General features: G+C 37.7%; 1 protein-coding gene across 7 annotated transcripts in view; it reads right to left on the bottom strand.

Moving 5' to 3' along the window:
- SLC4A7 (solute carrier family 4 member 7) overlaps positions 1-27189 on the bottom strand; it is a 100472-nt gene that overhangs the window by 39739 nt on the left and 33544 nt on the right. For 5 of the 7 annotated variants that reach the window (XM_087770908.1, XM_087770913.1, XM_087770923.1 and 2 more), the window contains exons 2-7: positions 23689-23770; positions 11046-11189; positions 7196-7331; positions 6003-6163; positions 3650-3838; positions 487-855 (exon numbers count right to left, since the gene is read on the bottom strand). In XM_087770908.1, coding sequence (XP_087627034.1) covers positions 487-855; positions 3650-3838; positions 6003-6163; positions 7196-7331; positions 11046-11189; positions 23689-23770 — 1081 coding nt within the window. The remainder of the gene's footprint in view (positions 1-486; positions 856-3649; positions 3839-6002; positions 6164-7195; positions 7332-11045; positions 11190-23688; positions 23771-27189) is intronic. The other 2 variants (XM_087770940.1, XM_087770944.1) reach the window with 1 other exon arrangement.

Here is a 27189-nt window from a genome sequence, read left to right as displayed (position 1 = left end):
CGATACAACTAAACTACGAACACCACTAATTATTGCATCCTTCCCAATTCTTTTCATACTCATCTCTAATACTTCACTATGTCTTCAGCTGTAGCTACCTCAGGATATCAAACGCTGGTTTAAAATATTACTTTAACCACTGACAAAAACAACAAAGCAAAACCTGACATGGACTGTAGGTGAGTGAAAGGAAAAGGCCACCATTTTTGACATTTTGCTTATGTATTATATTTTGAAACCATATTCCTTTTTAATTACACAAATGAAGGTTAATTTAAGGATTTTTTTGCTGGCTTTAGTTAAAAGCTAAGAAGTTAAAAATGCCAAACAAGAAAACAGTCACAACTGAGAAGAAATAAGACATGCAGGCAGAAGTAACAGTTATCATATTCCTTTGTGCCCAAGTTATGTGCCAAAAACATCGCAATGCAAGTGATCCAGATGCAGAGAGCATCACACATGGACAGCTTAGATTTTGATAGTTGCCTGGTGTTTTGTCAATATTTTCCTCTGTCGTCTTTTCCTGGCTTTCCTGAACTTCTAACTCCTCCTCAGGTGGGTGGATTATTACTGAAGGAATATCATCACTGGCAGGTGACACCAGCAATTCCTTGCCCTGAAGTGGACTTGGCTGGGCACTTGTGGTTGGCGGATGGCTGCAGGTGGGACTGGAGGGTGGTGTGTTTTGAGGGGTAGTTACAGGGGTTGTACACCTTGAGGTTGCCGGAGTTCCAGCTCTTGAAGAAGGAAGAAGGTAATTGAGAAGAACTGACAAACGGTTTTCTCCTCTCAGGGAAATATTTGAGGCAGAGAGACCTGTTCGCAAAGAGTGGCGGGAGGCTGAAAGGCCTTCCCCTGAGATAAAACAAATGAAACACCATGAGGCTTACAACAGGGATATACTAAAAAAAATACAGACACAAATACGCATTAACAATTTACAGAGTAAATTGCAAGCTTTATGGGCCAGAAGTGTCATACTCATGCAAGTAAGACAAGAGGTAAGAGCAAATCTGACTTCAGACATGAGAAAAGTCAGAAATTACTGATGAGTACTAATTAGAATGCCAAAGATACATGGAAGAAGATATTATCTTAAAGTCAGTAAGACTTGTTAATATAACAACAACAAAAAAATTCTCTCTTGAAATTTACTCTTAAATTTTCCTAGAAGAATTTCTTATTCCAAATTGCACAGCAGCTGCCTTTAATGCCATCCAAAAAATACATTAAAAAAAATCATTAGCAGCCAAAACATTGCAAGACTTCAGTTAACTGCATCCATTATATACAAAGAATTGTTAATATTTAAAATTAAGATATTTCAAAATGAACATGATCAAACACATCTCATCATGTTAAATGCAACTGTCTTCTTAGAAAAGTCTTATTTTAATAAGAAGTTCCCTAGCCAGCTGTAGTCTCAATATATAGTTTTGAAGAGGGCACAAGAATGAGATATAGTCCCTTCTCCATTTCTTCTTGCTGTGACTTACCAAATATCCCCATTTGCCTAAAACCAAACATGTTTCTCCAAAATCCATTGTCACTTTTCTTGCCCTATCCAGTGTCAATGTCCCACTAATTTGATATAAAGAGAACATAGCCTTGCCATGGCACCCCCAGATTTAAGTTTGTAATGGATTTCAGTTCTTCCTTCAGCAGGAAGAGAGACTGTCTATCCTCATATCAGTACTTCCCTTAGAAGGTTTAGCAATACCATTCCTCCTGTTTACCACAAATACTTTTCCTGGGATGGCAGTCTCCTTGAGGAGAGTACTGCTTACTTCTCCTACAGTCCCCGAAATCAAAAACGTGATGTTTTCACATACCATGCCATCAAGCAAGGAAACAACAAACTAGACACATTTAGTCTCACATTTATACGAGGCACTACAGAGACCATTATGTTGAACAACACTACAATAATTTACAAGAAGGAGGTGCAGAAAGTATGCCTAGGTTAGGTCACATACATTTTTTCCCCCCCACTCTAACAATGGAAGAGTGGCTCCTACAGATACAAACTCGATTTAAAATAAGAATAAAAGCGTCGAAGATCAACTATTCAAACTGCAGTGCAGTAAAAATGAGAGGACAAACAAAGCAAACTGGTTGATTTTGTCTATATTAGTCACTAGAGTAATAACTAGACTTCTGTCAGTATATCCGTGACAAATCATGAACCTGAGATGTCTTAACACACACAGGGGTAAAAAGAAGCCTAAAAAGTATTATGCACATATGCATGTTTGGTTTACTGGTTTATTAGAGGGTAAGCATAGGATTATAAAGAAAAAGTAAGTCCATATATACTGGCATCATGTTATATTGATTTCTTATTTCAGCATGTATCGCATATTCTGTTGTAGCAGTAGTATTAAGAATAAAATGCACTGGAAAGTGGAAGCAATACATGAAAAGTAACTGACAAGCAGGAGACCTCAAATACAAAATTCTCATAATTACAATTGCCAATACAGGTGTTCAAGGATGGGCAAAGCCAAGTTTGTATGTGAAATTTTTACGTTTGCTAAACAAAACAGGAAAGTCAGAAGTTATAGAAGAAATTATGCTCTTATATAAATCATTTGTATTTTCATTCTAGAAAAAAATAATTCTGAAACTATCAGGGAAATATTTAAGCATACATCATATATTCACTAGCTAACAAAAAGTATCAGCAAGCCTGGACATTTGCTGGAGCCTACTCCAAGTATGTAGAGCTCCCAACTAGCATTTAACATGTTCTAAGCAATGAGGAATCTTTCAAGACAGGAAAGGAACTTCAAGGAGTGATTCATTAAAAGACTACTAAGTTTTCACTAAACTAAAAAATTTCAGTTGAAATTACATATGTCTTAGTTAATGCAAGGCAAAAGAAAACATAAAGAACAGAGACTGAAATAGAGGCCATAAGAAATATAAGAATAAAAATACACTGCTTTGCAGTATATATTGCTATTTGGACTTTAGAACTGGATGTCCAGAGTAAATGTATTGATATTCCAGCATATTTTCAGGAACTGATTCAATAAAAGATGTAAGTACAGCTTATGAAAATATTGCAAATACCTTTCTTGGGTTTGTCGTTCCCCCCCCCCGTTAGATCCTCTACAAAACAAGGTAAAAATAAAGTGTCCTAGCTAAAAGTAATTTGTTCACCATTAGCATAGTGAACTTTTTCTAGTCATATTAACATAACAACACTGGATTAAAACACAGTAATTGTCAGCACCACTGAACTCATGACATCACCACAAAGTAAATCTCTAGTATAAATACTGAATAAGCAAGTAGGATCCACTTGATAAACATATAAAGCTATGCCACGATGCTGAAATTCCTCAAACATTACACACTTTATTCAAGCATATCCTGAAAAACATTAGGACCAGTGTAGGTCTGTTTCTATACTTCAAAACAATAATGCATGCTACATATACAGGCAGGAGTAAAATGCTTGAGTAAACTCAAAAATATACAGCAACATTATCCACAGCTACACATAGCACACACTGTTATCATTAGTCTTTGCTTATCAAGAAGGAAACACTTATCTGCTATTATCAGCTGAATTTTCCTTCATCTCCCAGGGAGAACATTATTTAACAGGTTAGAACAAACTGGATGCTACAACTTATCTCACCATTTCGTTCAAGCAAGTGAGGGTCAGAATGTTTCTTGCCTATATCTGCAAAAGACCGAACCAGGGGAATCCGATTGCTGAATTTTTTCTCATTCTGATGATGGTGCCTTTTTAGAAGAGCCTCTCTCACATTCTCCCTTATGGATTCATCGAGCTGGCCAGAGGCAATCATGTTGTCCAAAACCATATCTACATAATAACAAGAACAAAAAAGAAAATTATATATATAGCTATCAAATCTCTCCTTCACCACGCTCAAACACTGTAGTTACACCAAACAATAAAAAAAAAAAAATCTATTTTAAAAAAAAGACAAGTCTTCTCTTTAGCAAAGTCATCTTCAAGAATCCACAGGAAATTTTCAAAGATGTCACTAAACAAGCAAATGTGAGAATAAGGGAAGCAAGACATGCGGAGCCAAAAGACTGTTTTTATTAGTAACATCCTTTTAAGAAATAAGTTACTTAATATCTTATAATTTATTGTCATTTACTTCAACTTTCAATGGCTACTCCCTTTCAAAAAAAAGCATCTATGTATTCAACAGCCCTCCACTAGAAGTGAACACACAAAGATAGAAACACAACAGAGAACACACTTCTTAGGACAGTCTTAACCTGGTGTTCCCTATTTTGAAGGTATACAACTATACAAAAGTGGAAGTTATTATAGAATGAGATGAATTCCGTAACTCCTGTCACCTTCAGATGCCCTAAGTTCCTGAGGCTCTCTACTGAACTTCATGCAATTCACATGGTTTAGAAGAGGAAGTGTAAAACAAAAGCTAGTTACATCATCTAAAACTACCTAATCAGCTGTCAAACGACATCGAATTTCTAAAGGGCACCTCATCAGTATGCTCACACCAGGAAAGAAAGCCTGCATGTCTGGGAAAATCTCTGCTGCAATTTCTGAGCTGCCTTTTTTTTTAATTAATAAAAAAACCAAAACAAAACCCTGCACAAATCAACACAAACCTATGTGACAACTTTTAAGATATATTTTGCCAGTTGTAACTGATGTATCGAGAACCTAACTGTATTGGTAAACTGCAATTACATAGAACTTTTCACAATGAAAAAGGTTATGGCTCGGAAAACCTTACAAACAAAATTATATCCAGCAAAGTCTCTGTCAGTACAGTGCAGCTTCCTTCTGGGATTGCTGACAACACACAACCTTTGGTTATAGCTTCTCAAAAGGAAACCGACCACCATCTCCCTCCTGTTTTGAGCGAGAACCAAGAATACCTACTAGGTATTCCTGGCTCACGGAAACAAGACGATACATTTGTATACCAAGGACTGTTATCCTACATGCTTTGCAATGGCACCTAAAATTAACTTGAAAAAAATTTAAATCTCTTAAGACATCCCAGTTCCAACTAAAATACCTACTATTAAAAGAGTGCTGTTTACTCAGAATTAAGCAATAACTGTTTTTCTTATGTACTAAAGATTATTGCTAAATTCAATTATTAAAAATAAATTAAAAAGTAAAACATTACTTTTACAAACCATGTATTGAACACTCTTACTCAGCTGGTCAGGAAAATAGGAAGGGAATACCAATTTCCTGATTGAATTTTGAAGATTTCAAAACAAAACAAGACAGCATTTCAAGCACTGCCAAAGTTTTTAATGCCAAAACACCTTGTCTTTCACATAGATGTTGGTCAGCCCTAAGTCTAGCATGTTTCCTGAGAAGGCATTCCACTGTGTGGTACCTGTAGCAAGAGATACCAGGAAAATTATGTAAAACTAGTTCAAAGGCATTCAGGCTAAGCAGGTGTGTATATATACATATAAGAAAAAGTCTTCAAAGCTGGTTTTATAGTATCCAAAATGACCATGTGATTAGCGAGGACACTCAACACAGTAGGTCAAACAACATGTACAAAATTTATTTCTGCTCACCTCTTATAAAGGTGAAAAAAATACCAGATGTGCAACAATCAACTGCACTAATGGCATCAAGTTAACATCAGCCAAGTTATGATTAATAATTATGGTACTAAAGTGCACAAATAAGTCCTAAAATGTTCTGGCAGATATTTACATTTCATCTGTAGAAACAAAGACAAAGAACACATTCAGGGATTAGAACATAAAGGCAAATTCTGGGCCTCATCCCAAAACATGTAATAAAGGAGGTCCTACTCATCCAGTGTAGCTCCTTGTAAGTGAAGTTTGTAGGATCAGCTCTTTAAAACCAGATGAAGAAAACTGCAGTAAGCATGCACATGCCTATTTCTTCAATACAGTATTTTCAAGAACATAAAAAGACACCATCAGAAACGTCTCAAGTTATAGGCTAAAATTTAGAAATAAAATATTAAAAATTTTGCTGCAACCTGCTATCTCATCTAGTGTGTTTGCTCTCATGTCCAACATGACCGTCCCATTAAGAATACAGCTTCGCAGTTCAAAGAGACTGTGCAGAGACAGAGTTGCTACATAAGGCTTGCTCCATCGATCACCACCATCTTCAACATCCTCTTCAAATTTCAGCCACCTGAAATGCATACATGTATTTATATTTCTCCTGTAAGACAGAATTTGGCAAGCAATCCCATTCTTCCCTGTGGCTTCTATATGACATGGAACAGGAAATCTCATCAGCTCATACCTGCTTTCATTTTCTCAGACAACCCAACTGACTGACAGTCACAACATTTTTATCAGGCCTTTTAATCACACTCATCTGTTTTAGTTTTCACCCATTTTGTTTCTTTTGGTTTGAATAATACCTGTCTGTTCATAAATTCTTGTGAACAGTGTGGGACTGTGCCTTGTTACTTGATTTGCATATCTCAGTTTCATCGGTATTTTAGGATTAGAAAGCTGTCTGAAACACACTGTATACAATGTTCGAGTCTCCTAGGGCGCTAAGTCAGACGTTTAAGAGCTAGGTAATACTAACATGTGTAACTATAAATTGATCTTGATTCTGACTCACAGGCTTTATGTAAATTGAACTTCTGCAAAAGCTAGCATGCAATAAGGTAATTAGAAGTACTGAATGCAGAAGAATTTATTACAATGCGTATGTAGAAGGAAGCAACTAAACCAATACGGGCCAAAAATAATCGTGGCATCCTGTAACGTCCATGCACGCAATCTGCAAAAAATTAATCAAATACTACTGAAGAAGAACATATGTAAATATCCAATTTTCTTTATGTTTGAGTGAAAAAAATTGACACTAATACATCAGCAATAATAAAGAGATTTCTGAGATTATAAATACCATGCTCCATGGCTGAACGCCTGTATTTGTAACTCAACAGAGTTGTACCTTTCACAATGCTTGGCATGATCAGTTTCAGGAAAGTCAACACAGCACCAGTAAGACCAAGGGGTCTCTTGAGAAATCATATTGATTCTTCCAGGGTTGGACAAAAACAACAGAAGTTTTAATTTGCTGAGCGTGAATTGAGTGAACAACTCCTATAGTTCATGAAAATTCTAACCTAGACATGGTTTGCAGTTCTTTGAACTAAAATCATGAGAAGCTACACCTTGAAACAATCTACTTATAGCATACCGAGCTGTCTCTTTCCATTCATATTCTTCTCCATCTCTGAAGCAAAGTTCATCCATTTCAGTGAAGAGATCATGGGGAATGTGTTCATCATCATCTTCAGTACCCAAGATAAATTGCACTCGTTGGGATGGCGTGTCTTGAAGAAAAGGAGAAACCAAACAGTTAAAATACTTCTATTATGCAAGAAACACCACGTAACAGTTAAATCTCCTACTCTCAGTTAGAAATATGCATCAGAATATCCTCTCCAAGAGGGAAGAGGAACAAAAGAAACACAGACATTTCTTTAAAAGGAGGCCCTTTTAAAATTTTTCATTGTTTCTGAAAACCAAATATCTGGAAATTTATGTTTATGTAACACCATTAAGTATTTTTAGCTCTTCTATAGATTAACAATATGAAAACAAACATCAACAGCAAAATTAGTAAGAATGTAAAAACTGATATACCAGCGGGCTAGAAACCTTTTCACTTTACGAACAAAATAAATGATAGCATCACAACACAGACACTGGGCGGGGGGGGGGGGGCGCAGCGCGGGGAAGGAAGAGACCGAAAACAGCAACAACAACAACAAAAGCCCAGGCTGACAGAAACAAATAGCCTGACTTATAGATTGGTTGCCCTAGTAATAGTTCAAGACCTGAAATAGGTGGCTTCCCCCCCCCCCCCCCCCTTTTTCCTCTACACAGAGGTCCCAGATGGGAGGTCCCAGATGACTGGAAGCTAGCAAACGTGACGCCCCTCTACAAGAAGGGTTGGAAGGAGGATCCGGGGAACTACGGGCCTGTCAGCCTGACCTCAGAGCCGGGAAAGGCCATGGAGCAGATCATCTTGAGTGCCATTATGCAGCAAGTGCGGGACAACCGAGGGATCAGGCCCAGCCAGCATGGGATCATGAAGGGCAGGTCCTGTTCCACTAACCTGGTCTCCGTCTATGACAAGGTGACCCATTTAGTGGATGAGGGGAAGGCTGTGAATGTTGTCTACTTGGACTTTAGTAAGGCCTTTGACACTGTCTCCCACAGCATTCTCCTGGAGAAGCTGGCTGCTCACGGCTTGGATAAGTGCACTCTGCGCTGGGTTAAAAACTCTGGCCGGACAGCCAAGCCCAGAGAGTGGTGGTGAATGGAGCCAAATCCAGTTGGCGGCCGGTCACAAGTGGTGTTCCCCAGGGCTCAATGTTGGGGCCGGTCCTGTTCAACATCTTCATCAATGATCTGGATGAGGGGATTGAGTGCACCCTCAGTAAGTTTGCAGATGACACCAAGTTGGGTGGAAGTGTTGATCTGCCTGAAGGTAGGAAGGCCCTACAGAGGGATCTGGACAGGCTGGATTATTGGGCCAGGGCCAACTGTATGAGATGCAACAAGGCTAAGTGCCGGGTCCTGCACTTCAGTCACAACAACCCCATGCAACGCTACAGGCTTGGGGAGGAGTGGCTGGAGAGCTGCCTGGTGGAAAAGGACCTGGGGGTGTTGGTTGACAGCCACCTGAACATGAGCCAGCAGTGTGCTCAGGTGGCCAAGAAGGCCAATGGCATCCTGGCCCGTATCAAGAATAGTGTGGCCAGCAGGACCAGGGAGGTGGTAGTGCCCCTGTACTCGGCACTGGTGAGGCTGCAACTTGAATACAGTGTTCAGTTTTGGGCCCCTCACCACAAGAAGGACATCGAGGTGCTGGAGCGTGTCCAAAGAAGGGCAATGAAGCTGGTGAAGGGTCTGGAGCACAAGTCTTATGAGGAGCAGCTGAGGGAGCTGGGGTTGTTTAGTTTGGAGAAAAGGAGGCTGAGGGGAGACCTTATTGCTCTCTACAACTACCTGAAAGGAGGTTGTAGTGAGGTGGGGGTCAGTCTCTTCTCCCAAGTAATGAGTGATAGGACAAGAGGAAACGGCCTCAAGCTGCGCCAGGGGAGGTTTAGATTAGATATTAGGAAAAACTTCTTCACCAAAAGGGTGGTCAAACATTGGAACAGGCTGCCCAGGGAAGTGTTTGAGTCTCCATCCCTGGAGGTATTTAAAGAACGGATAGATGTGGTGCTCAAGGACATGGTATAGATGGACTTGGCAGTGTTAGGTTAACGGTTGGACTCGATGATCTTAAGGGTCTTTTCCAACCTTGACGATTCTATGATTCTATAGTGGGTACACAGGCACACATATTGTTAAAGCCACAGATTTTTCAACAGCCTGTTGCTACTTATGTAGGATGGAAAAAATTATTACCTTTCTCATTGTGTGGTTCGAGCACTGTACATAGATTAGCATAGGATAGTAGAAAGTACGCAGCTAAAATGTTGAGGAAATATTTTAACTTCTCATAGTATAATGCCTAGTGGAACAGGCTCAGTAATAACTAGTAACAAAATTTAACTATCTTTATTGATCAAATACAAGTGCTATGAGCAAAACTTTAAAAAAACAATGATAAAAACACATGGGTTTAGCAATATTTTTAATACCTATACACAGACCTTGTTTCAGCTCAAGGGAGAGCTTTCAAATTACAAGGGTTCAGTAATGCAGTAATCGCAGTGTTATATCAAGGAAGGTCAGAGATAGAAAATTCAGGTAAATCTCAATTTTAAAAATTTCACTTTGTTCACTGAAACGTCACTCTCTCAGCTGCTAGATCTGAACATACAACTGTATACTTTCACTGCAGAAGGAAGATTGCCTTTTAGATTCAGACATAAGAGCTGAATTACTAATAAACTTCATTCAAAATTGAATTTTGCTTTTGCATTGTTGTTCTGGCATACCTCATCATCCAGTAACATAATTCTGAAATGAGCTCTTGAATACAAACCACATTCATTATCAACGAAGACCTACAGCAGATTGTTTCTGTCCCAAAACCAACATATCCCAAGAATCCTACCATATCCTGTGTATCCAGGACACAGAAGTGACCAGAAGAGAGAACTGAATTTCCATCAATTTAATATTACTTGCTGCTTCAGAACCTGTACAACGAGACTCTACAAACATAAGATCAAACGATAATAATTTGTATTTGGGAGGGGAAGTTTTGAAGATGGATGAAACTAAGAACAGTAGGAGAATGGTAAAAGGGGACTTGTGAATGCATTCCCATTTGAAAACTCCTTTGTTTCAGGGAACTGGTCCCATGTAGAACATGGTTCTAGTCATAGGAAGGTGACAGTGAACAGTGTGGTGTCCACACTTGAGGCGGAACACTGCACCATAAGCTTCTCATTCATTACAGTCTAGGAGTAAAAGTGGGTTTGAGGTCTCGAAGACAAACTGCTAAGAGTACTGCTAAATAATTTCATTTCAGAGAATGATATGACAAAGTCATCGTCTCTTGAGGATAAAGGGTGGGCGGGGGGGCGGTGCCTGATCCAAAACTAAAAACTTAGTAACAGTAAAGTAATTAATTGTTCTGCCTCCTAACAGACAGCAAGAAGGCTGAAGCAAATATTTTAATGGATTATTGATCAAATTACCATGGCACATGCTGCTTCACAGCTATACTCATACTTTCAAAAATCTTGAGTGACAGGGTATTAAAAGACTACACAATCTGAAAAAAAGGTGTCTAATTTAAATAACACAGATTATTATGCTACAGGCGAGTACTACGATGCTCTAGTCTAACCTATTCAGTGCAGGCTGCTGAACATTCACACAGACACCTGGATGAACTCCAACAGCTTTTGATTTAGATAAAACACAACCGCAAAATCCTTGCCTGATTGTATGTAGAAAGACATCAATTACAGTGAGAAAAAAAGAAACAGCACAAAACAAACACTGTTTAAGCACAGGGGAACTACTATAAGTTTATTTTCAAGAGACACAAAGAACTCACACAACAAATTTCTTACCGTATGATGGAGATTCTCGGCCATCCTCTCTGTCAGTCTCTTTTTCTTTTTTTCTTCTGTGATGCCTGTGCCCACGATGCCTATGCCGTCGACGGCCCTGCTTTCCAAATGGGACGTGAACTCCAATATACACAGCTCTGTGGCCTTTTCAAGAAAGTTTAAAAGGAAACAATTAAACAAAAAAGGACCTCCTGCCCAAAGTTAGTGTCTTAGTCAAAAAGGCAAGGAGCTTGACAAAAAGAAACCCAAAAGCACTTTGCAAAACTACCTTTAGTGAACTAATATTACCGATTCCTTTCTGTTCTGCCCCACTGTCAAGGAACTAGTGCTATACTCATTTCCCTGATAAACTGAGTAAGAATATGGCCCAATTTAAGAACTCAGTTGTGAAACAAGTAATATAGAAACAGAAGCTTGAGCTGTAACACTGAAAGAAGCTACTTGATAAACACCAGGGCAAGGCAGAGACATTACATGATACTCCTCTTGTTTGCAGGGATTCGTATCGGGACAGTCATTACAATGGCAAGATGTAATCTCCTAGTTCAGTTTAAGAACTTAAGAAATTACCCATCATTTAGAGTCTGCAAGTTTTCTCTGCTTGAATGAACTGCCAATATTTCTTCACATAGCATGTCACACATCTAAGTGAACCTGATGTTCAACTATACCATTAATTTAGTATCAGTTTAGGAGCGTAAAAGGAACTTATATTTGGAAATGTATGCCGAAACATCAAATAACTTACAGAGAAGGTTGGGTTGGGTTTTTTTTTCCTATTCTAGGATTTTTCAATAAATTTAGGTAGCACATCCTCAAATTAATACATACTGCTCTTTAAAACATGTACTTTAAACATCTTGTTTTTCCTTTGACCTCTCACATTAAGGCAATACTAGCATCAACAACTTGGCAAAAGAAATCAATCAACAGACTGTTATGAACATATTACTACCATGTCTCCTGTAATGGACTTAGCATATAAAATAACCTTTTCAATTCCTTTTTAAACAAACAATCTCAGGAAGAGACACATTAACTATAAGCCTGGAGGTTAACACTAAATACTTTGTTTCATACCGTAGAAGAGTTATTACAGAAGACTGACAGTAACAAAAGGAAAAGGAAGTGGGTTCCCAGCTCTTAGAGAGACACAAATTCAGCAAATTTATAGAAGACAAGCAAGCCCTAGGAACTGTGTACACATACATGCACATATATATGTGTGCATAGCACACACATACACTAGATTAAGGGTACTGAAAAGGTCTGGCAATTACAGAGCTTTAAAGAAATAAAAAGTGGTAGTATGTCAAACTTGTTTTCCAACAAAAGCACCTCTAAGCCCAAAAAGATACACGAAACTTTTACAAAGCAATATTTTTACAGTGCTACATGAGTAAAAAGACTAAGCAAAAATCAGTAATAATGCATGAGTAAGTTCAACATCTAATTGATTTTGTCAAGATTCCGTTTCAAATTACAAGACCTGATTCTTGCCAGACTTCCAACACTAGTTTTAATTAGAGTTTCATTAGAATTTTAATTGGCACTATGACCAAATCTGAAATTAAGCATATTAAAAGCTATTTGTTTCCATGTAAGAGTGGAAAACAGATTGATTTGTTGAAGCATTCATCAGACCTATTTAGAGAGAGAGAGAGACTTTTCTTTTGTGAGCTTCTTCCAACAAGAACACTCAGCCCCTACCGGTCAGCCTGACCTCCACCCTCCATCACTACTATACATAATGCAATTCCCAGAGAAATTAATGCAAATGTGACATCTAAACATAAATCAATGCACCTGATGTATAATATGACTAGGTGGCACCATTAACAATGGTCACATTATTGATACAACTGTGATACAATAATCTTATGTATAGGGAAAGCAAAAGTGCTAGGTTCAAAAATAGCTGCATTACTCACCACACCGCACTCAAAGCTGCCTGGTGCAACCGAGTGACCCACGACTCACTGCAAATGCTCTTACCCTTCCTGTTTGGATTTTTGTTTTATTTTATACATTCAATTAGCAAGTATTAAACTATAGTTATATATATAGTGAAACACTTTTATTCATCAAAGTGTTTGATTTTTTGCAGGGGCTATTTTTTTCCTAAGAGAAACTGAACATATTTCTAGTAATAGAGCATTTTATATTATCAGCTTGTTTTAATATTCTTAGTAAGACTGTTTCAAGCATGTGTTTTGATCGTTACACAAAAAAAACTTGCAGGTGATCACTTCCTAGAAAATTTCAGGAATCTGAAAGTTCAAGATTTTACCTCCCAAAAAATTAAGACTTCCACATTTTGGTCTCTTGCTGTTCCCATAAATTAAGACAAAAATCCCACATTGCTTTCTGTACTAAAGATCAAACAAAAATGCCATACAATTTTTTCAGGAGCCTCCATCTTGAACAATTCATCCTGCTATTGCAAAAATTAGCGTTTGTAATAGCGTGATCATTTCCATAGTCAAAGGCCATGTTGCTGCATGGAGGACAGGTAGAACAAGGAAACGAGAAGTCTATCTCCTATTACAAAACTGCAGTCTGACTGAAAATTTTTTTCAATAGAAGAGTTTGGAGGTAAGCAGATACCTTGCAAAGGGACAGGTAAAAGCTAGGGAAAACCAAGCTGAAATAAGCAACAAACCAAAGGTGTTTTTAAACAACCTGTGACCATAGCAAATTGCTTTCCTACCCAAAATGCACTGACCTCTCGGCTATCACTATGTCCCGATGCCTCACAGCTGCTTCAAGGCACACCGAGTAGGCACTGCCAACTTAGTCCTCAACGTGGGCAGCCAGCCCACAACCTACAACACTCAGTATTACTTTTTACTCCAGAAGAAAACTTTTTAAAAGACAGTGCCTTCTCACTACCCCAACAGGTTAGGGTATCACAAAGACAAAGGGAACAGCCTAGCAGTGGGTTATCCTACTGTCATGGTTTAACTCCAGCCAGCAACTAAGCACCACACAGCCGCTTGCTCAATCAATGCTATCCCAGCTGGAACCAGGACACCTGCCCTTCAGCCCTCGCTGCCCAGAAGTGACTATTGTGTGAATGGCTATTTCCTCACATAGACACTGTCTTGCAGGCAAATGTAAAACAAGAATACCTTCCCCAAATCACTTCTGTATATGCAAAGTGATCTGACTGCTACACCTGCAACTTTATTTTGGGACTAATGTGAAATGCTGATGAGCAAGATGACTTTCAGCGATTATTAAGTAAAATGCATCACAATCCAATGTAATTCTATGAGAATAACTTCAAGAAAAAACTTAATGTTGAGAAAGAGCCTCTGAATGATTTTGTTTTTTGGAGCAAGCATGGGGGGTAGCAATGCAACAGACTAACCAACGAAAGTTTGGCTATTGCAAACAGCAGCTTATGAGTGCACCAGATTGTTCCTTAAGAAAGGGACTTTTTTTTTTTTTATCACAGACACTCAAAAGACATTTCCACTACTACCTAGGAAATCCAAAACTACTGCTGTTGAGTATACTACCCAAAAACATGTTGCAGGTATATTCAACTCCAAACAACAGGGCAAAACCGCATAATAGAAGTTGGATAAGCTTAACCTTAATTCTAACTCCACAAAGCAAAGCGCACTGAGAAACCCTCTGAAAATAAAGGCAGCTGTATTGAGTAGGTCTGTGTTCCCTTAAGATTCATTATTCAGATAGGAGTAATTAATGTAAAGCCAGAAAGGCAACTAATATAATAGCAATGGAGAAGAAGTTAACTCTAAAAAGGCTGGAATTCAATACTACTAGCATCAGTGTTATTTCTAGAAAGAACATAATCTTTACTTGAATATAGTTTTTAAAAGCTTGAAAAGTATAATTATGTGACCTTCAAAGCTTTATTCACACGAACATCTGTACCACAGTACCCCTGTCAAGCTAAGCTTGTTATAGAATTACTTTAAACTAATAATCAATAGAATTAGTAGGCTGCCCGATACTAAATTTAGTAGTACAAAGCTCAAGAGATACTTGTTCATTTTAATCTAACATGACTTCATCCAAGCTTAGCTGTTCAAATCCACAAAGAGTATTTACTACTTAAGGTCCTGATCAGTATGAAACAAATTTAAACGTTAGGAGCTTGCTACGTGTCTCCATCACATGGCTGGTCTTACTCCAAAAGTCAGTTGATATCAAGTCCTATAAAACTGACAGAATAAAAAATGCTCTGTTTATGTTCCCTGATTTCTCCCCCAAAGCCCAAAGAATATGGTAATAGACGACTTCTAAAGTCCAAGAGAGATCAAAAACATGTATCCAAAAATGCTCTGATGTGGCAACCCTGTAAGTACAATTCCACACAGAGCTTTCTTTTTTCTAACCATTATTTTGTTAGCTAGATGCCTTTTAAGCTTCGTACAAAGAAGGATGTTCTGGGCTCTATTCTGAAATCTCCTGTTGCTCCTAGTAATTAAGTATATCTGGAGAATACGCTCTTCATACTAAAGTACTTGGATAGATAAAATTGAGAAGTGTAATCCAAAAATCTAGTATGCATAGCATACATTAAAGCAGCTCCGTAAGAGTGTTTTCTCACTGCACAATGAAAGACAGCATCATATTATGCTGACTGGCAAAAGCAGTAAATGCCAGATTTCTCATAACACAGAGAAGTGATTTTTTTCTGACTTAAAACCAAATATGAGTTGGTAGCGGCGGTCATAAGACAAAAATACACTGCATATTTCTATTTGACACAATCAACAATATTCAGGAAGGCAGTATCAGTAATTACATTAGACATGCAGGTAGTAACAGTAATAGGAAAAGCTTAGTGCCAGCTGACAGAGCTACACAGGGATTCTGGCACGGTATGTCCACCCCAGGTCTTTGTGGCCCACTGCCAGCACCGATCTCCCTCGCCTGGGAACGGAGCCAGCACTTGGCACCTGTGGGAGGGGGGACAGCTGCCCTTGCATGGTGCATCCAAGTCAGACCGTAGTTGGGCCCCACGCTTTATCTGAGCTGAAGGTTCTTGGTCCAGCCTGTCGCTGCAGCAGAGCTCAGGCAAAAGGATACATACCCGACATAACTGGAAAGAGTTGTTCCTGTTGAAGGGGAGAAAACCTAGAAACGTGCTATGCAAGCAGAAGTCCCATTAAGACCGAAGATTGGCCCTTCATCTGCTAATAAAGAAACCAACGTTCTCAGCCCTTCACAGATGCCATATCCCGTAAGGACACGAGGCTTCCACATTTGTTAACACTGTGCTCGTAAAGTATTTCAAAAGAAACATTTGCAAAGATTTTCCCACTTCATTAATGGGTCACAAATACATTCTCATTACAAATTTGATCACACACCTCTCTCTTACCACTGCTGCACACAGCAGTTAATGGATCAGCTTGCCCCCATGTGCATCTATTTCCTGATATTTTAAGATACAAAAATATTAGAGAAAGAATCTTGCCTCATGTAACGGTTATCCTTTGAGAAAAACCTCAAGCTTTCACACTTTCTTTATAAAACAAGAAGTGTTCAGAAATAAAAAAAAAAAAAACCTCACACCTTAAAAGCTTTAACTGCTGTGAAACATTAGCTTTCAGTAAATTGCAAATGGAGAAGTGATCCATTCATAAAGACTTCTGACATCCAACAAGTCACAGGTTTAGCCAAATTTTGGAACAACTGCTTTTAAACGGATTAAAACCAGTAAGATAAATGTTATGAAAAGCCATCAAGAAACAACAAGCTGCAGAATCAAGTACAGTCTCCTATTTCTTCTGCCTCATCTCAAAAATTTTACATTTGACCAATCTGGGGCCATCAAGTTCACTGAAAGTTTTAAGTTCCAATTGGTGCTGTTGGGTAAAACTTCAGTTTTATAGCCCTACTACTTGAATAAAAATTCTACAGGTGTTTCAGATTACAAAATTGCAGTTAGTTACCTTTTTACGAAATTTCTGATGCAGTCAGAACAGAAGCATTATCTAATGTTCTCTCAAATAAAAGAAGTTTGAAAATAAAAAGAAAAAATGTTATGACACAGTTTATGTCATAAACTTTTAAAAAGCATTGCTTCCATCTTAGTCTATTTTACATTAAATATTTATTTTATACCTTTATGTAAAAGGCATTTGTTTTGAACGGCATCCATTTTAAAAACAACTCTATTTTAAGAAATGCTAAAATAAGCACAGACATTTCCCAAAATGGATTTTAAAGATTTAAGTATAAGCAAAGTTACTGTCTGCTGCAGATGTTCTCATGAACTCTTTGAAGTTTAAACACTGATTCACTTTGAAAAACTATTACTAGAGGACAGACAAAGTAATTGAACAGTTTTGTCTGTTTTAGAGGGTGAATATTAGATAATCTAGCCTTACTTGTTAGAAATTGTAACAATTCAAGGGTATGCATATTCAGTAGTTGCATACTGAAAAACTTACACTTTGCTGCATCACCTCCTTCAAAGCTTATTTTCACTTAAGGTTCAGTATTTACATAAAGATCTTCTACTTCAAATTGGCTACATAAGAAGGGAAGCATAGCTAAAATGAATTTTTTGATTCCCTACACATGTATTCCGGTTCCCATGCAGAAGTCACAGAAATTACTGAAGTCTACGCTTCCCATAAAGCAACACCTAGATCATACTATTAGATTTAAGTCATTACAAAAGCTGTCTTCTCTGAGAATGTTTTCCTTACTTTAAAGCAGAATAGAATACCATGCACATTTATACATCATACATACACTATACAATGTATTTTAAATAAAAATAAAATCAAATTAGTAATACTATTGTTATTCTAATGAATGACTTAGAACTTATGCAAAAATGTTGACTTAGTTCAGTATGGATACTACTACTCAGTCCCAACTCAGTCAGAAAGATTGTAAAGTTGGATAATTTCTTCTTTAGCAAGATGAAATATCCTGTCATCAACTCGGGTATGCAGAAGGGTTCCTTAGTTGTTGAGACCCTTCCACAAATAAGAAATTAACAAGTGTCCCAAGGACACTCATTATTCTACAAACAGATCTTCTTAACAAGTAATTTCCCTCAAGGATGAGGACAACAGTGGTATCAAAACTGCTAAAACTTTTTTTTTTTTTTTTTTTTTTTTATTTATACAGCTGTTATCTAGCTAAAGAATATGAATTTTAGGGTGTACTACTCTATGCTGCTTTTTATACTCAGCTCTTGTTAGGCTACCATGAAGAAGTCTCATAATGTAAAAAAAGAAAAAAAGTCTCTTATCTCAAGTAACTGCTATTAAGCTTCACTTGCCAGGAGCTTACACTGTTATCTTTCCAGTAAGTTGCAAGTAATTTAACATCAAATAAAAATTTCAGAATTTACAGCAATTTGTAAATACTGTGTGTGGCAGAATCAGAAGCAACTTCCAAAAAGATTATTCTAGAAATTAGAAATAACCCCCTGCCTCCAAAACTGATGACACATCAACAAAGAAAATTTTCTCTAGTCACTTTGGGTACTTCTATTGAGTTTTATGTCTACACAATCAGGTTGCCAACTTTCCTTCTCAAAAGGCAGCCTGAAAACAGTTTTGATAGCATTTGTTAAGGATTTACCTTTGTGACAAACACCACAAATAACAGAATAATGTAAGCTGAGGACAATTATTCTCTCTACACAGAAGTCTGAACATTGCATAAATGAACAGGACAAGAAGTCCTGAGCAACTTGCCTGTGAACTGCATAATGCAGAATTCCCACAACAAAAGATATTATAACTAAATTTTCAATGCACATGTGACAAAGGTGTAGCAATGCAGCCTAATTCCAAAATTCATTTAGTCAAGATTGCATTAAAAATCATATTAGGAAAGCATCCTCAATTTTTGTGACTTATAGAGAAGCGCTGAGCACAGCTAACATTTATTTCTGAACAATAAGGACAAAAGAATTTATCCTATACCAGCTGCTAGCACAACTGGTGCAAGTGAACATTTTGTTGATGGTGCATATGACTCAGACCGTGTCTCATACCTGACTGGCTGTACTGTATCTGAACAGACATGGTTTTGCTTGCTCTCAGTTCAACCCAAACTAAGGAGCAGGCAAGATCTTTCCAATTCAGAGATACCACTAGAGAGGATGGATGAAAGGTAGTCTGCAAGAATCATTAATAACCATCCTAAATTACTTTTGTTTTCAGAAGCAGTTACACATTTTTCTACTTTTTGACCACATAAAAAGATACAACTTCATGAGAAACAGCATTTCAAAATTCTTTTTTCTGTTAAACGCAGTTCTTTTCTAGACCATTAAGGAGTCTCTTAAAGGTTCAAGCACTCATTCTGTAGTTTGAGAACCATAAGAAACCTGTTCTCTACTGCCTGTCTAGATTAGTACAGCCTATTACAGAACATAAAAACATAAATACTGAACACAATCTTGAAGGGCCAGCAGCTACAATGTCCTGTTGTATTACTTCTCTTTACCTGCTCCTGTACAACTTGTCTTCCTGAAAGATTTTACAGGGACTATTCACGGGTTTTTGAATAGTTGCAATTTAGATGCATCTAAAAGGTACAGTAATAATGAACCTGCCACCTGAAAAAAAAAATATTAGCAGTACATTCTACTGCAAATTGCCATATAAGTTCTCTTAGATCCCCAAAGACCTTTCATAATTCTGAAACAATTTCTAACTACTCATAACACATTGAACTGCAAAACACTTGTAGAGCAAGTTTTCCACTTAGATATACAATATTCACTTCTAGAGGGGAAAAAAATGCAGGATTATTTAATTACCTGTCCTTATCAACCAAGATTAAGAAAACAGCTGTACTTTTTAGTTAAAGGAAAAAAATAAGGCTCTAAACCATCAAGGTATCAGAGATAATAGCGTCACTTGAAATGTAAACACTACTTACACCTGCCACATGACAGTGTGAGAGTTGAGTAGCTATTACATCATCTTAACTCTTGAAAGCTGCTTCTTGGATTTATGCCACAGAAAACTAGTCTACTGAGACACACACTCTTGACCTCAGATTGTTCCTGCAACAAGACTACTGTTACATGTAAACTCCTTATCTTTGCGATGCCTGTAACTGGTCTGCTAAGAATAACAGAATATACCCTTTTTCGCTTAAACTGTATCTAGTACGTGTATCCTCAAATCAAGGTGGAAAACTAACTACATATTTAAAAAGACAGGTCCTGGTAATATCAAGCCAAACATATTAACTCAGGTTTAAGAAAGTTCTCCTTAAACATGGCTCTTAACAGAAAATGCCTTTTACAAGATGGCATGAAATACCTCTGCCATTACTATTCTTGCCTTACTTCCAACTCCTGCCTTATTTTGTTATTACTCTCATTCATTGCAGCTCAAAGAGTCTGGCATCAAGTTAAGAACATTAGGTGCTCTTAAAAATGTTGTTTTAAGATGTTATTCCCCGTTCTAGCTCTTCTGTAAACTGACATTTGTTATTTCAAAGTAAGGCCTTACAGCCTCAGTAAAGTGCAGTACCTTTATTTAGTACACACACAGTCTGCCCACAATTGCAGTTTACCATCTCTACCCATTTCTCTTTTACAGGAAGAGAGTTACGAAACAAGTAGCCTGTGCCTAACCTTTATAACCTAAACACTGTCACTCCGGATATGTACCACACTTTCCCAGCCACCATAAATAGAGCGCAGAGCTTGGGAAGCCCTAACTCCAAGATCTGTTTTTCCCTTTAGCATCTGGCCCTCTTTCCATTAATATTTCATCACAAAATTTCCAGAAAATAGAAGTATCCAATACTGACAACATCAAGAAACCTTTGCTTTAGTATTAATAACAAAAGTATGCCTTCTATAGCATCAAACCAATCAACATTAGTTTGTACAGGCTTCAAAGAAGTTAAACATCACCTGTCCATGCTGGCTCTTAAAGGTTTGGTGCTTCACATCATAGCTGAACTGAATTAACTGCTTGCTGCCTTTCCTTGAAAATGAATCAATACACACTTCTGGAAAGGCGCCAAATTCCTAGAACTCCTTTTCAAGTCACCGGAAAAAGAAGTTGGAATACTGGACTGAAACAGTTTCAGGTTTTAAAACACTTACAATACCTAATGCTTGACTGTATGTCTTCCTAAGCCTACAAGAAAACGTTCACAAGTCAGTAATGAAAAATAATACTATCTGGAGGTTTTTTACTGCTTGCAGCCAACAATTCCATTTCTCCCCTTGTAAGACTTTAATACCAGAATTAAAAACAAAACCCAGAAATCCCACATACCTACTTTAATCATAATAGCTTATAAATAATGATCTCGTAAACAAACAGAGCTTTAAGTTCACATAAATTTATCCTCTAAAACACCCTGAATCTAAAGAATCTCTTTTGGAGAATCTCAGAGAAGATAACTATATGAGTCATAAACAACTGTACTTACATACCTTTCTCTTTCATACAGGAAAGGAAAAACTTCTTATTCTTACTTTCAAAGTTTCCACTGATAAACATCAAAATACATGCCGTCCCTCCCTTTCTCCATTCTTTTTTTTTTTTAAAAAAAAGGGGGGGGACACGCCCCCCCCCCCCAATTTTCTTACAAATATGTCAAATAGGTAATATACTACGAAATATATGTAATCACCAAAAATAATTCCTACTTGTGTGTGAAAATGTGTGTCTATATGAAGTTTCAGATATGCGATAATCCTACCGGAACACATTTTTCTTGTCAGATACTTCTTGTTAGTTATTTGTTTAACCTCTGCATAGCCAGCCCTCTCTCACATTGAGATACTTACACTGGGTCACTCCAAAGACAGTGAGAGGTAGCCAAAGGAAAGATAAGGCTGTATGGCTAAGAGCAAGGTGAGGACAGCAAGATCTCATCTCCTCCTTTCAACAGCTGTTATGTTGACTCAGCTGCTCATGAAACAGAAGTCTTGGTTTCACCTTAATTTATTCTTTGGCCATGGTCAAGACAGGGGTATTTTCCACAGTCAGCAATACAAGTGCTTAAATAGCCTCAAGCAGCCTGAACCCGCTTGCCTTCTCACCCCATATCTTGTGTAACTACAGTGTTGTACTAGCTGAAGCACTCCTGCGAATGTGCTACAAAAGAGACTGGGGAAGTGATCTGGCTGCACGTTCCCATGTCCTTATTCGTGGTTGAGGCATCACAGCTGGTCATGCTGCTGCACCGCAAACTACTCCAGCTGAATGCCTGCTTCTCCTTAACCCCTGCCTCCCTGCAAAACACATATGCTTTTTCTGGGTCATCTCCCAGAGAAAAGCAAGAGAAGGAAATGAAGGAGGAGACAGCTTAAATCTGCACTGAAGATTTAACTGCAGAAACAGACACAGCAGTGGTTTCACCACAGCTCAACCCTATCTAAATTGGCATTGTTGCAGCCTCCACCGCTGCACCTCTCAGCCTCATATTCACACTTCCTTCCTCCGCTCAGCACTGGCACATCCATCTGTGTGACAAATTGGTTTGGGGCACTCAACTGCTGAGATCTCTCTTATTGTTTTCCTTTGTCAGGACTGTTACATTTTCTGGTGGTTTAACATACTTAACCAGGCTTATGGTACAGTCAGACAAACAAAAGTGACTGTGCAAGACAGAAAGCAGTAACAGACTGAAGGGAACAGAGCAAGAGTATGACTGCAACAGCAACCAACCACTTTAATCACTTTAAACCGTCTCTTGTTAGACCACAGTGTAGGAAAATGTGACAGCAACGTATATCAACTTTCCTCAGCTAGAAACTGCTGCTATCAGGGCTCTCCAGTGCTCTGAAGCTGTAAGAGTCAGTACTGTCAGGAAATACTACTTAGTGAATCAACTGATAGTCTTCTAGCATTTTGCAAATCTTAATTAAGCTTCAGAGCATTCTATGTGAAGGATGAATAAAGAAGATTTTAACACTGGGTCTCCCTAGCTTTTTCCTCTGGCTTCACTAAATAACATAATCCATGAATCTTCATCCCATCTACTTCCTTTTCAAGCCAATAAGAAATTGTATCTTAGACAAAGTATCTAATTTTGCATTTTGCTATATGAAACTAACTCAATGCCATTTTTGTTCCTAAGCAAAAATTTTTGATCCTGAATCAAATAATGAAGACTCACAGGATTCCATAATGCTTTAACTGACAGCAGATTGCAGAATGTACAGTTTACCATGGAACTAGAAGGCCTGTTATCTGTTCAGGCTCTCGGTATTTGAAGTGCATGACCACACTCACAAGGACACTTAACTTTAAGAAAACAAAACAAACATCTCCCTCATGGCCCCTGTTCCCTGAGTTTTGATTCTGCAGAACTTGACATCATTCATGCTGGGAAATTACTTACTGACAGCTATCATTTTTTTCAAGCCCACAATCTCAGAAGCAAGCTTTCCTTGGAAAGCTTCGTAATTTTTTTTTTAAGCATTTTTTGCTGTCACAGATTTGAATAACACTGAGCATTTATCAGCATGCACAGAGACAAAAAACAGCACAGGTCATCTGCCGTTCACTGGTTTTATTCCTAGAATTTCATGATGGCCATAAAATTCTGATTCCTTTTAGCAATACTGGTTGCACTTGAAGGAAAATAGATCTTTTATCCCAAGGCAAAAAACGCACATTAAGCAAACAGAAAGCCACCACAAACTTACTTTCTAGTTCTTCTTTCTCAAAGTTCGTATTGATAGTAGAGCTGATTTTGCCCATATCCACAACGGCTTCTTCATCATGACCCTGAAGAAATAAGACGCCAGTTTAATGAAATAGAACTAATTTTTTCTAAATTCCTAAATATATACTGCAGTTCCGAAGCTGTTTGTCAAAGTCTTCTTCAAACAACGCATTTTCACCTCTTCGAAACTGAAAAAGAAAATGTCACTGAAAATCCACCCGTCCAGCTCTTCAAGAAAGAATTACCCCGTATTGAAGGAAAAACAGAGTAAATCAACAGATATGCCAAATACCATGCAATTTCCTTTTCCGATGCTCTTGATTTCATCATATCAAAGATCAGGACATAGATTTCAGGAGTGCAATATCCTTTTAGTTTTATGTTGAACAGCAATGAATCTACTTCAATAAAATAACTGTCAAATTTGTAAAAAGTTACATAAGTTTCTAACAGAGTTCTTGAACCCATTTGCTTAGGGAACAATTCCAGTGCAAGATTTTCCAGCACAAACAAGCAGCTTTTGCGAACCAAACGTTCTATAAAGGGGTAGCAAAAGAGTTAAGTTACACAACTTGGGGATCGCTCCTAGACCAAGAGTTTTGGAAAGATCAAAGTAACTGTTTCACTCAGGTTTCAACAGACAGCTTGTTAACCACACCCCTAGCTAGGTCATGTTTTCTATGCACAAAGTTAGAAAATAGCAGTTACAAGACAATCTGTTCAGATTCCATTACTACTGAAACCATACCACTCGTAACACAAGAGCACAGTATTTGAAATAAATATAAGCTCAAGAACGAGTCTTATCTGTGAACGTGTCCTCTAATCACATTTAGCACATCACTAAAGGAAACGTTTAAACACTGCCTTTTGCTCAACCTTGACAAAAATAAACCTTAAAATAACTGAGCAGTAGAAATCTCATAATCTCATCTCAGACTTGACATCAAAACAACATTAAAGTTGCCTCTCTCCAAATGTTTGTATTCCTTAGAATACAGTCCACTTTTAACAGCTCACAGATTACAGCCTCCTGGCAGAACTGGTTCTCCAAAGAACTGCTGCCTACCCTAAAGGTAATGCTTTGCTTTACATCTAACTACATATAACGGCAGGCTAACTGCTGAAGAATACTGTCCCTGCTCCTTCTGCTCCCTTGGGTACACATTTTTTTTCCTTAAGTCAGATATAAAGAGCTGAAGCAATGGATTTTTTATTTTTTTAAACAACTTAATTCATTTTCCATTGGATCAGTTCACCAAACTGACTTTTCTCGTGTCCATATGACAGCTAGATCCACCACAAATAAATTTGATCCCTGCTTCTGGCAGCAGCCCACTGGTGCATTTACATCAATCAACATGGGATCTGTGATAATGGTTTCATGAGGAAAAAATGGAAGCCTAAATCAGGAGTCTTCTAGGGACTGGGAACCCTAACAGTGTTGATATTCACCTAAACTTTGATCTTAGAATTACTCAATAGTGCAATGCTTTAAATACAGAAGAGGTTTGTCATCTCACAGGGAAGTGACAAGGATGAAAAACAACATACCTCTGTAACAGCTGTAAGTTAAAACATATTGTAGCAAGGCCCACCAAAAAGAAAAAAAAATTTTTAACACATAACCCTTTAATCTTTCTAAAATAGATATTTATTATAATGTATTGTGCACACACACACAAACAAATCCAAATCTGTGTTTCACTAGTGAGCAAAGTAGATTAAAGAATATGAAGATGACAACGGCACATACAGGAGAAAAAAAAAAAAATCAGATGAGGTTTATAGAAAAAGGTTAAAAGCAGTTAGACCACAAAAAATAAAAGCAGCTGGCACTATGTAAATAAGCAAAAGAAAAGCGTGGCACATGGCAGAAAAAGCCTCTGAAAACTAAATAAAGGTCAACTCTGAGCTGTGTCCTTAAGAGTGGGGTTTTCGAGAAAGGCATTACACAGTAACATAACTTTGTCATTACTGGTGCATTGCAAAAGTAGTTTTGCATGCATGTTAGAAAAATCAAGACTCCTGCACACTCCAGTCAGCTACAATTAAAAAATTCAGGTGATTAAATCAAAGTCGTGTCTGATGGGCAAATCTATGAAAATATTACAAGGACAAATTAACAAAGAAGTGGCAGAAATTTAAAAAGTGTCATGGTAACAAGGGGGAATGGGGAGGAGTAGTACATTCCTGTCTCCTACACACAAAAACAAAATTAAAGAGCCCTCCAGCAGATGCCTTCATGATGTACTTGGCCTCTCATCTCTTTGACAACCATTCTGGAGGTAAGGAAAAACACAGTTGCAAAGCAAGTCTTAGCTCTTATCTTTACTGAAGATGTATTTTCCAACACAGCTTGGGAAAAAAAATTTTAACATGCATAAACCCAACAGCAAAAAAAGAGGTCTCTAAGCAGCAATATTTAAAAGCTTAAGTTAACAATCTTTTGAGGCACCACATAAGTACAGCAAAACATTTAACTGCATTCATGAGGCCACAACACAACCAAGGAGGAGCCAAGCGTACCTACTTTACCTCAGTGACACCGAAATAGAAACTCCAGTTTACAGAAACAGACACACACACAAATCCTGCACATTACCAGAAAACTCAAAATAGAGACAGAAATAGATAAAGTATTACAAATCCTCTAAATTATCTTAAGTGTCTTATAATATGAGAGAGAAAAAACCCTAACATTAGGAAAACTGCTATCAAAACCTCTTCCACAATTCACTTCATGTTTACAGCCATAGACTGCTGAAATATCCTGTACCTAACTTCCCCCCCGTCCCCCGTCCTTTTAGGACACTTGGAAGCTTGCCAAACACAGTTTTTGAGCAATAAAGGAAGACAAAGTTTTTCTCCAGATTATACAGACTACTGTGTACTGGTGGAAAATTACACACACACTGTGGAAAATATACATGCAAGAAAAGATTTTATATCCCAATAACATTTTGAAACTGTACTTGCTGTATGCCTTACACCATGTTATTAATATTTATCACCCTTTGCTTTAGTAACAGAGGTACTTTGCCAACCTTATACATACAGAAGCAGCCTTCAAAACCACATCATGTGAAAGTAACATGTCTTTTGAGATTAGATTACAGAAAGGCACGCATGCCCTTGCGAACCGTTCCATCGCTATCTCAAAGTACTCAACATATGCAAAGACTGCTCCAAGAATAAACCATTAGCAACCACAAATATCATACATGAAGAAAGCCTATCATTTACAGCCTTTGTTTAGAAAAAACACAAAGCATCATTTTAACATAACCATTTGTGATACCAATAGCACATCCCACCATAAGATAGTTTTGCCTTAGGTCAGGCAAAAAATCCAAAATATTCAAATACACCATAAAACTAATTCCAAGCTACAGCCTTTTCCTTGCTAAAAATAAAGTCTATAGGGCATAGGTTTCCAGTAACAATAGAAGATCTACCATGTCAGTTTAAGGCACAAAAG

Source organism: Nipponia nippon, unplaced genomic scaffold (assembly GCF_047370975.1).
Source record: "Nipponia nippon isolate SJK-2023a ecotype South Korea unplaced genomic scaffold, ASM4737097v1 scaffold_1, whole genome shotgun sequence".
Taxonomy (NCBI): Eukaryota; Metazoa; Chordata; class Aves; order Pelecaniformes; family Threskiornithidae; genus Nipponia; species Nipponia nippon.
The sequence above is the reverse complement of the archived record's forward strand: the minus strand, read 5'-3'. Positions and strand labels throughout refer to the sequence as shown.